This window comes from Lolium rigidum, chromosome 6, assembly GCF_022539505.1.
Source record: "Lolium rigidum isolate FL_2022 chromosome 6, APGP_CSIRO_Lrig_0.1, whole genome shotgun sequence".
Taxonomy (NCBI): domain Eukaryota; kingdom Viridiplantae; phylum Streptophyta; class Magnoliopsida; order Poales; family Poaceae; genus Lolium; species Lolium rigidum.
The window spans coordinates 31,463,370-31,474,706 of NC_061513.1; the positions used below are offsets into that span (position 1 = coordinate 31,463,370).

The window sequence follows — 11,337 nt, forward strand, 5'->3', positions numbered from 1 at the left end:
TTGGACCACTCTTTGCTCATTGCCATGCAATTTCACCACAAAATTTTCTTCACTTGGCAAAGAACATGTTGGATCAATCACCATACCACATACACAATATGATTTTTTCAAGCCTTCATCATCAACATTAATGTCTATTGGTTGAATCATACTTCTGATTAGGAGCTCATTGAGTAACCTTTTCCTAGCTCAAATAGTCTAATATCTTGTTTTTAATGATAAACAAAACATTCAGCTATCCACTTCGGGATCAAGTGACCTTGCCTAATCTTATAATCTTCTCAAAACATAGTTAGCCATAATAACTAACCCTAGAGATGAGAAGGTGAATCAAAACTACTAGTAAAAGAGGATTGGCTTCTAGATTGCCACTCGGACATAACCCACAAGCCAATAACCTCCCGTTACTAGATATATAGCACTTATCATATTGTGAGTGTGTGGCCCTGTTGTGCTGTATCTCTAGCCTAACCCAACTTTCTTGAGGCTAAAGATGGTGTTTGTTGTTGTTCTATGACCTACCTTCACATCATTTATTATATCTAAGCATATTTCCAGAGGATTACAAAATTAAGAGAGACCAGCTGATACGGAAATGGATAGCTGAAGGTTTTGTGTATCATAAAATCAAAAAATTGGACCATTTAAGCTAGGAGATGGTTACTTCAATGAGCTCATAAACAGAAGCATGATCCAACCAGTAGACATTAAGCTTATGGTGTACATGATATGATGCTTGATCTAGTATATCCTTGCCTAGAGAGGAAAAAACAGTGGCAATATTGAATCCAACAGAGGACAGCGGTACCTATGCATATGAAATTATTTGTGACTGTTAGTTGACAACTCAATTAAAAAATTGCATCAAATGTTTAATTATAAAGAGAAGTAGAGTACTGAATCATGAGTTATCTAGGAAACAAGTAGACTAAAGATCAAAAACAGTAATATATATAGCCAGAAAACAGTGGCTAGAACATTGTTTATGCAACTTTTGCACTGACCAATCAACATGCATCTAATATGTTTCTTAGTAGTGAAGGAATGCCAATATTGATCATTAGCAAGTTACATAGACAACAAACCTATAAATCTATACCAGCCAAACAGAACAGCAGTATTTAAGCCAGTCAATATAGATCTATACTGGATGACCAACAGCAGTATTTAAGATGTATGCAGACACAAGCCGAACAGAAGAAAATACAGTGGGAACTTTACGTGCAAGAATTACTTGGACAAAAATAAACTTTCTAGAAGAGGAGGGACGCTTTATACCTCCAGTTGTTCACATCCTTGCCCTGCGAGAGAAGTCCACTGTCAAACCAGTGACAATATGGTGACAGCTAAGTAGAAGTTCTTTGTCTCGTCCCATGGGCCTAAGCATATGAAGTTGAGTCGGCAACCGAATCAGCATGCATCGAATGTTACATTCAAAAAATGGAAGAAAAGAGTTAACTGAATCATGCGGTCCAGGCAACAGATGATCAAAACCGTAGGAATCTAGGTTCTGTTGTAGAACCAGTAACACTTCAAAACCTGACCAAGCAAGAACAATTGAGACATCCTAGCAATCCAGCAAATCGTACCAAATCAACACTCCAGATCTACCAGGTCAAAAGAAAAACATGTACAGATCTACCAGCTCTGAAGAAAAGCATGCACAGATTTATGGTGGATGAGCAACGATCTGCAGTTAAGATGCACACCCCAGCCGGGTAACGTAATAAAAAAAAGTGGTAACCTGGCATGCAACGTTTACTTGGAACAAACGAAATTATTTACTAGAACAGCACAAGCGATTTATACCCTCCCGTCGAGCAGATCCTTGCCGTGCGAGATCCGGCGCCTCTCCCTGCGCGCGCCTCTTCAGGCCGCCGCACGTACACACCGCCGGTGGTCGGCCGGCCCAGGCCAAGCTCTAGCCTCCGGCCCTGGCGCGGGCGGGGCGGAGCCCCCGCCGCTAGATCTACTCCACTCCTCTCTATCCCTCTATGGCTAACTGGCTCTCTCCCACTCTCCAAGCCGCGGTAGAAATAAACCCCGGGAACGGAGGGCTCGCTACCGGGCGCGACCGTCACGCGTTCGCGCACAGCGCCTGCCTTGTGGCCCTCTCCATGGGTGGGACCCACGAGTCAGCTGGTAGCTGTAGCTTTGGATGGGGTTAACCGGGAAGGGCCCAGATGCGATGTGGGGACGCGTAATAAATGGCCTGGGATGGCGCGGGGGTAAATAATGGTGCAGCCTGCCACGCCGGGACGTGGGTGGGTGGGCGGTGGTCGGCCACCATCGCACGCGGCCGGGTCTCTGCCGCTTGCGACGAAATTGGTGCCATTGACGACGTGCCTCTGGAGCAGCGCAGTGTAGGAGTAGTTTTTTACTGGAGGCATCTTCATAATCTTGGGCTTCATAGCGGCAGCGAAACGTTGGTCGGATTAACCAACCCTGGGATACGACAGGGTTTTCAAACAAAAAAAAACTCAGGCTCAGCTATCACCACCAGGCGATGTTATGGACTCGTGGCTACGATTTGAGGGAGCGACGAGGGTTCTGTGAGAGAGATCGCTAATTGCACCGTGCGGTCATGATAATTGCCATCCATCCAGTACCTGACTGGAGATCTCTCTGGCACAAAGAGAGAACATATTCCAACTGATCTCTCGCGTTTTTTCTAAGCACGAATCAGCGTTCCCAGCAAAACAAATTACAAGTGGCTCGCACTTCCCCACATGGGGTAAAATATACACGACCAGATCCTACTCGCTGCACGCAAGGAATGGGTCGATATATTGCACGGCTAGAATAATGGGGGCGAGGGCATACCTGAGAATGATGTGTGTGTGGAACAGCACTCTTTGTGGGAGCCAATAATCCTACAGATGCTATAACAGGTCGGAGCCGAGCGACACCATGACGATACCATGTCCTCCATATTATTCGCAGCTGGACACAAGGTTCACCGCAAAGCGAGCAAAGAGCACGTTTACACACACAGACACACGACGGTACAGTGGTATGCTAACAGGTCGGAGCGACAGCATGACCCCGCAACTCTCTTGGCTGCATCGCTACAAGTGACTGGACAGTCAGGCGCTCTTGAGAAACTGGGCATGGTGGGCGATGTGATCATCGATGAACGTGGCGATGAAGAAGAAGGAATGGTCGTATCCTGGCTGCATGCGGAGTTTCAGGGGAACTCCCGCGGCCTTGCACGCCTCCTCGAAGTTGCCAGCCAGCAGCTGCTCAGCAAGGAACTTGTCATCCTCTCCCTATTCAGATTTAGCAAGGCAAAAAAAGAAATAGATAAGTGGTTTTGCAGTAACCGTTTATTTACGCTATAATTTTTGGAGGGGCGGACTAACAAAGACCGATGTGACAGTGTTTGGCAGCGTAAACAACTTTGCAAATAGCAGCATACTGTAAGATGGCAAATCATACGGATAAGTTTTGGAATCGATATCCATCGAATAACGACTCGTGTACAACTGAACTACCCTTCAGGGACCTGCCCTTTCACCTTGTTCATCAAAACTATCATGCTATGTACAATCAATTCCTTAATGCAGTTGCGTTGAACTGCCAACCATCAGCTCTGGGCAGTTGAGTTGACCATGTGTAATCATAACACGAAAGAAAATGGATGCTACACACTGATGGAACTTCTACAAGCATGTCTGATACAGAAACACCGTGATATGACCTTGATAGACTCTTACTGAACATGCGACGGACTCCTACCAATGCTAACCAATCTAGACAGTACATACTGTCACTTAATGAGGCAATCATATAAAAGCATATCCAGTGTAGAAGACTACCAAAATTACTGAATCCGCCATGTGCAGCAGGCATAGAAATCAAAATGGCTTCATGTCTTTCAGAAACTAGATCACTCACTGACAGAAAAGGGATGCTACACCGATGGAACTTCTACAAGCATTGTCTGATAAAGAATTGCCATGACATGGCCTTGACAGGCTCTTACTGAATGTGCAACAGACTTTTACCAATGCTAACCGAGCTAGAAAGTAAAGACTATCACTTCAGAAAAGCATATCCAGTGTACAAGACTAACAAAAGCATGCATACCAATCAAAATGGCTTCATGCCTTTCAGACACCAACTCATTTGAAATTGTTCTGTAGCTCAATTTATAACTAACCGATCAGCTGCATATTATCCAGGAGGATGACTACATGCTGTCACAAATGCCTGACAGCTCACTTGTAAACTGAAGCCACATTTTCCAACCACCTTACACGCCCGTGGAGATGACTAGTTGCTCGGTAGACACTACACTCGGATTGAAACACGCAACTTAACATGCTAAATGGTTCATTCCGACAACATAGGTTAAAAAACACGATGGGCTAGAAATAGCCTGAAAGCACAAATTGGACACTGTTCATTTCATAGTTGCATTATACATTTATACCTGGTCAATCAGGATAGAAGTTGAAACTCCATTGGACTTTTTAATTAAGCAGGTTGCATCGTATTCCTGCAACAAGCACACACTATTAAATAATATACATATTTAACATGTCTCGTTTGAGAATGGATGGAGAGAGGGAGGGAGATGACCCCAGAGAGGACTTACCTCCCATTCTGATTTAGCTGAACCCAAATAGTTTGAGAATGCTTTCTGACCCCAAGGGCAGTTTATTGGGTTAGCAATTGGAGCAAATGCAGACACTGACTGCATATATAAATATGTTCAAAAGGCCAAGTGAGATTTGATAGAAATAATAATAAGAGAGTACAGGTTGTATGAAGTCGATGACTACAAGTTTCCTGATTTGGAAAAGGTTTCTAGACAGAGATTTCCAGATACTGAGGTTTAAACAAATACTACCTTGTATTTGTCAGTGTTCTTCAAGTAGATAGTCAGTGCACCATGCCCTCCCATAGAGTGACCAAAAATTGATGCACATGACATGTTAAGCTGTTCAAAGTTGCCACTTAAAACTTCTGGCAGCTCCTTCACAACATAGTCATACATGCGCCAATTTTTCCACTTCTCATTTGTGGCATTCAAATAAAATCCAGCACCTACTCATGAATAGTCAAAACAGGAATGTTAGGCACCTCTAGCCACATGCACAGACACATAAACTTATCAACATGACACAATGCTTCAAGTGGTGCTTGCTTACAAGAACTTGACAAATGTAAACAATCTAGACTCTAATGGAGAAAAGAAAACCAGGGCATCCATAACATGAACTCATGAACATAAATCTTATTTTGATCCAAGAATAAGGGGTATTCAATTATAAAATCTTAACGGTCAAACGTAGGTAGCAGATGAAAGAGTTAATGGCCACATAATATTTCTTTTTGCCCTAGTTGTCAAATCGACTTGCTGAATAGTGCATGATGTTTGTGTCTAACAGGTTAACAAAGGACAAAGGGCAACCATGTTATCAGATCCCACTTTCATATGGAAAAATCTAAACCACATGATATATATCTGCTGTGTTTTGCATAATTAATTAATTAGTTAAACATATGGGCTGGTGGCATGCTGATGGCTGAGACAAATTGTGTTATCGCTAGGACAATCTGACTACCTTCTGACTGAGCTTTGACCAGAGAGATACAGCAATATCAAAATGAAAAGGATATTCCTAGTTCAATGTGCTGATTAAATATTTATTTTCTTAGCAACTCCACAAGAGGTTTCATCTATTAAAGAACATGTTAGTGTATTTATGTGCATATGTTTTTAAGAAAAACTGACAATTATAAATATTTGCTCCTTATCCAACACAATATCAGCAAAGCAGCATAAACTTAAGACAAAAATAGAAAACGGTAGAGCTACTGAAATATTTTCAAGCGATGCTATGAAGGATGCATTAATATTCCATTTATGGCATGGGATGTCATGCAGTAAGTTATACTCTCATGGAAGTTGATGAGTCACATATCGTATAAATTGCATATGTCAAGAAAGATTATCTTAGTTATAGTCCTTACCAACACCAAAATCCCAACTATCTGCCTCTCCTTCTACATTTAGTCCACCTGCATGAAACAAAGGAGAAGAATGTTAAGAAAAGGAAAAGGTTTAAGAGTTTAAATAAGGTCCAAGAATCCTATAATGTGTTCTCAACAAAAGAAAGGTAATAAGAAGCAACAGAGATGAGATCACATTGCAGACAAGTTGTTTGTTAGCTACAGAAAACGAAACACTTTATTTATCGCAAGAATATCAGGAAGACGGCAGTCGTTCATCAAACTAGAATGCCTGTGAAGTTATTCAGACTCATCTCTGCGCCATCTTTAGACTGAACAGATCTATCTTATTGCTCAACTAGGTAGAAAAAATGAAATGTAAAATACAGTTTATACATGCCCAGACAAGAAGCGGGTTCTGTTTTGTTGGCCTTGTTTGATTATGACATCTACCAGCCTTCAGGCTGGACAGATCTATCTAATTGCTCAACTAGGTCGAATAAAATGAAATATAAAATACAGTTTATACATGCTCTAGACAACAAGTAGAATGTGTTCTGTTGGCCTCGTTTGGTTATAAACTTAAACGTCTTCTAGCCCCTAACAATCCAAACCAAACGTGTAAAATGTAAGTTATTATGTGTCAGAAAGATGCCATAATTCTTATGGTTATCTTGTTCCTTCAGCTCCATACACCAGCAGCACTATTGTGGAGGATTAGAGTACTCATGCGGGAGGCTTGCTAAACCTACTAAGCTACCGGGTAGCAACATGACAATGCACACTTTTTGACATGTACAAATTGGTAGAAACCACGAAAAGTCTTTCGTCATAAAAGAGTAAAAATGTATACTAAACAGCATGGAAACTGACCTACTCCTGATATGGGAAATTGGGAATTTTGGGTCAGTCAACACTTCTACTCAGTACCTATCAGACACTCAGCAGAAAAGTAATCCCTACATGCAGACCTGTGGCAAGTATCACCCACTGCAGCAAACAATTTTGGATACAATAATCGACAGATGCACAAAATGGAATGACACAACCATTAAACAGGGGCAATTCCAACAGTCAAACTTAAGTGCAGTACTAGCAAATGGAGATAGAAATCACCCTAATTACCAAGCAACACACTATTATTTGGCCAAAGTCTTACTGTATGAGTGGGGTGATACTCATGAGTATGACCATGTCCAACCCGGCAACAAATGGATCAAGATTATTTACGGGTGCATAGGTGCAACAGACCAAATTGTGCAACTTACTAGTCTCGCACCAGTTTTAACATCTACGATTTCACGTTGCCGTGAAGTCTCGGTGTTCATCAAACACATCACAGACATAATTATCAAACATATAGCCAGCAAAGTACAAGAAGATCTGTGTACTCCCACCACTGACACGATGTCTAATTACCACATTAGCGATTAGAGTTAGGCCCTCAACAGTCCCTGCCCAGCACAATGTTTAGAAATGAGCATCCGTACGCATTCACAAAACATAATCCTTGAACCAGTTAAACGTTGAAGTGTCAAGCCTACCAAAGAAGCAGAATGGATAACTCCACCTGCTGCGCAAATGAGTCGTCAATGATCATTTTCTGTTGAAACTCGACATGCATAATTCATGCCGCTCATACTTCTCCTGAATTTTCTCACATCAATTTGACAACCAAGTATGGGTACGTCCTACAATTTCACTGGTAGAGGCATCCCAATTCCCGAATCTAAAATGCTCAAACCACCAAACATTTTTGACCAAAAAAATCTTAACCTTACTGCTTTTCACCAAAAAAAATACTACTCCACAAACAATTGGATGGTACGGCCGTAGAAGGACGAGCAGGTACAAAACCCTAGAAATTGAACGCGACAAGAGAGGGGGTTGGGCTCGACATACGCGGGGACGTGTCAGGGGCGACGAGGGCGAGGCCGTGGGCCGCGGCGGCGCGCTGGGCGCCGGACTTGATGATGAAGTTCTCGTCGGTGCAGGTGAGACCCGAGAGCCAGTACAGCACCTGCGCCAAAACGGAGAGGAGATATCAGATTCCAATGGCGGCCTGGCGGGGATAGTGGTCCATGGGCGAGCGGGTTAGGGCACTTACTGGGAGCTTGGAGGCCGGGGCGGCGGGGAGGAAGAGGGAGAAGGTCATGGGGCAGCCGAGCGTGGCGCTGTGGTGGCGGAAGCGGAGGTTGTGGCCGCCGAACATCTTGGTCTTGCTCAGCTGCTCCAGCGCCGCCGCGGGAGGGGGAGCGGCCGCCGCCATCGCGCGATCGCCGGCGAGGTGGGGAGGAGAGGGAGTGGTGGGGGAGACTGTACTGGACTGGGGAGCGTGTAGATTCTAGAAGAGGGGATGCCAATATCCAAATGCAATGATCGCCTCCTTTGGGCCCCGTTTGCGCCGCTCCTACGCGTAAGGCCCAAAACTGCAGATGCTAGAGAGGCCCAATATGTCTAGTTATCCTTTTTCTCCTATTCCTCGAGTTTGCATGTTAGACTGAGAGATTCAAGGTTAAAGACAACCACTTTTTTTAAGGTAAAAATATAACATCTTAATTGTAGTTCTAGATTTTTAGGGGATCTTCTTGTTGTTAAATTGGGACATATGTCTTATCTATCAATTTGAGGTTTTCTCGTGTATTGTGAAGGTGGACGGCAGAGAGGATGACCCCTCTGAGGGACTAGGATTTTTTGCATGCTGGAGTTGAGAGATTCAAGGTTAAAGATAACCACGTATATGAGCATAGTTCTAGAGTTTTAGGGGCTATTCTTGTTATCAGATTAGGACATACTAACAATTTAAGGTTTTCCCGTGTATTGTGAAGGTGGTAGAAAACTTGTCAATTTTTTTGACTGATTTACGCAAATCCGGTGATCTTAGAAAGGGGAGAAATAAGAACCACATGGAAAATTTAAAATAAATCAGCTTACCAACTTAGCTTCAGTGCATTGTGGAGGGCGTGCACTTGCATTAATTTAGCCAAAATTATTGAAGCTTTTAGTGAAAATTTTGAAAAATTCACAAATCTTTGTTAGGTGCAAAACAATATTTCACAAACTCGAGATGTTAAACACCCATATAGTATTATTTATTTTTCTCATAGGAGATACATTACATGCCTCCATTAATCGTTAAATTGTATATCCAATTTATTAGAAAAACTTGGACAACTCCACTGGAATAAATTAAGTTCATTACTCATTTATACCAAACATTTTTGCTGCTCATCATTATTTCACCTAACTAAATTAGATTTATTCACAACCTACAATTAACTGATATGCTTATTTTATTTAGCAACATGTAGTATTTTACCTATCATTGCAAATACGAAATTCTTGGATATATATATCAAATTATGATTGTCTATTGAACTGATTTTGTTATAAACATAACAAAAACACAAAAGCAGATTCATCTGTGATATAATTTGTGCAGAAATGTACATAGTATGTTTATATGTGTATGTGTCTATTTTTCTTGTCATTAAATATCATGGCAATTTATTTACAATGTACAATTTAAAAATAAATCCGAATAGGGGTTTCTAGAGTGCAAAGTGACAACAAGTCGTGTATCCTTAAATTGAGTTATCATCTTCTTTTCGAAAAGGAAAGCGAAGCCTCGGCATGTGCATCAACTGATGCATACAACCTCATTCAGTTTTCGTTCTTGCTAATTTGCTTGGTCTTTTTTTTTTTGCTGATAAAGTTCAACAAATTTGGAGAAAAAATAACAATGCTAGAAAATCTTGCCACAATTTTTAAACTATTGCATTCGGGCGGAACGTATGCTAAGTAATGGGCAGAAATTTGTGGGAATAGGGGTGTAATTGGATTGATGACCCCCTAGATTTATTCTTTGCATAATTTTAAAGGATGTAATTATTGTTGGCAATTATTAAAATCTCAGAGCAGAGTTCCCTAACGCCTTTCACAATGCATCGTTTCTTAGCACGTTACCAATGGAATTCAAGAAATAACTATCATAATGCATTGTTTCTTAGTGTAATATCTAAATTTAATGACTTTAGGCTCATGCATGCATGTGATCGGCTTATAAATGTATTTTGCCTATGGCTGCGTGCAAGTTTTGTATCTTAGCTAAGATACATCAACTCTCTTTCATCATTAATTAGGGTGTCACGTCATCACTTTGCTTATGATATCGCGCTAAGAGATAAACATTGGAGAAGGCGTAAAAAAGAAAGTAGCCCAACACACCTAGATGTGAAATGGCTTCCCCTAAAAAAATGTAGCGCAACCCACTAGTTATTAGACTGCTCAGATTAGTCATAGTGGGGAGTAACATAGAGTAGTAACATGGTGCATGTACTATCCAATGTTACTACCTTCATAATGGGTAGTTACATATACTCCCTCCATTCTGATTTAGTCTACATTTTAGAAAAAATGAGACAAATTAGTAGTGCATTTATTAGTACTACTTAGATATTTGAACAACCAATCCAAGCTACATTAAAAATAACAATATCCAATAAAGAGAGTAAAACCACCTCGTTTTCAGTGTTGTTATTGACTAAAAGCTAGAATGTAGAGTATTTCAGAACAAATTTTGGGGCTAGAATGTAGAATATTTCAGAATGGAGGGAGTATGTAGTATCATGCATGTTCTATTTATTACTCCCTCCGTTCTGAAATAGTCTACATTTGCATGTTCTATTTATTACTCCCTCCGTTTTGAAATAGTCTACATTCTAGTCTCAAAATTTATTCTGAAATACTCTACATTCTAGCTTTTAGTCAACAACAACACTGAAAATGAAGTGGTCTTGCTCTCTTTATTGGTTGTTATTATTTTCAATGTACCTTGGATTGGTTGTTCACATATCTAAGTAGTACTAATAAATGCAATAGTAGTTTGTCTCATTTTTTCTAGAATGTAGACTAAATCAGAACGGAGGGAGTAGATTGTAGACTCATCTTGTCTTGAGAAGTGTGATGTTATGATAACATAGCTAGTTACCACCTCACTCTCTTTCTAGTATGTTACTAGACTAAGTTACTCTCCACTATGAGCAGCCTTATGTACCCAATCTGACGGCAATTATGCACACATTTATCTTCAAGACGCAAGAAATACAAATGATGGCACGGGTTTTATTTTTTATTTCAATACTAAAACCCTTAATTTCGTCATCCAGGACAAACACGAAGAAAAAAAACTCAGAGCATTGTCGCTAGCTACTTTTTTTTAGCGGATTATCGCTAGCTACTTGGTGAGCGAGTAGGCGGAGAGCATGACGATGGCCACGACGCAAAGGCTTGCCAGCAACAGCGCGACGGAGGAGATGTCAGCCCGGTAGAAGAATGTCTTGAAGCTTGAGTCCAAGAACTCCCCGAATAGCCGCT

The 11,337-nt window shown here is 41.2% G+C and overlaps 1 protein-coding gene across 2 annotated transcripts in view; it reads right to left on the reverse strand.

The window, feature by feature from the left end:
* Window positions 1–2,911: 2,911 nt before the first annotated feature.
* LOC124659014 (S-formylglutathione hydrolase) overlaps window positions 2,912–11,337 on the reverse strand; it is an 85,441-nt gene continuing 77,015 nt past the window's right edge. Inside the window, exons 1-7 of one of the 2 annotated variants that reach the window (XM_047196985.1) lie at window positions 8,069–8,245; window positions 7,864–7,981; window positions 5,983–6,030; window positions 4,856–5,052; window positions 4,601–4,699; window positions 4,436–4,501; window positions 2,996–3,269 (exon numbers count right to left, since the gene is read on the reverse strand). In XM_047196985.1, coding sequence (XP_047052941.1) covers window positions 3,087–3,269; window positions 4,436–4,501; window positions 4,601–4,699; window positions 4,856–5,052; window positions 5,983–6,030; window positions 7,864–7,981; window positions 8,069–8,230 — 873 coding nt within the window. In that variant the 5' untranslated portion in view covers window positions 8,231–8,245 and the 3' untranslated portion in view covers window positions 2,996–3,086. Of the gene's footprint in view, window positions 3,270–4,435; window positions 4,502–4,600; window positions 4,700–4,855; window positions 5,053–5,982; window positions 6,031–7,863; window positions 7,982–8,068; window positions 8,246–11,337 lie in introns of those variants that run through there. The other variant, XM_047196984.1, reaches the window with a different exon arrangement.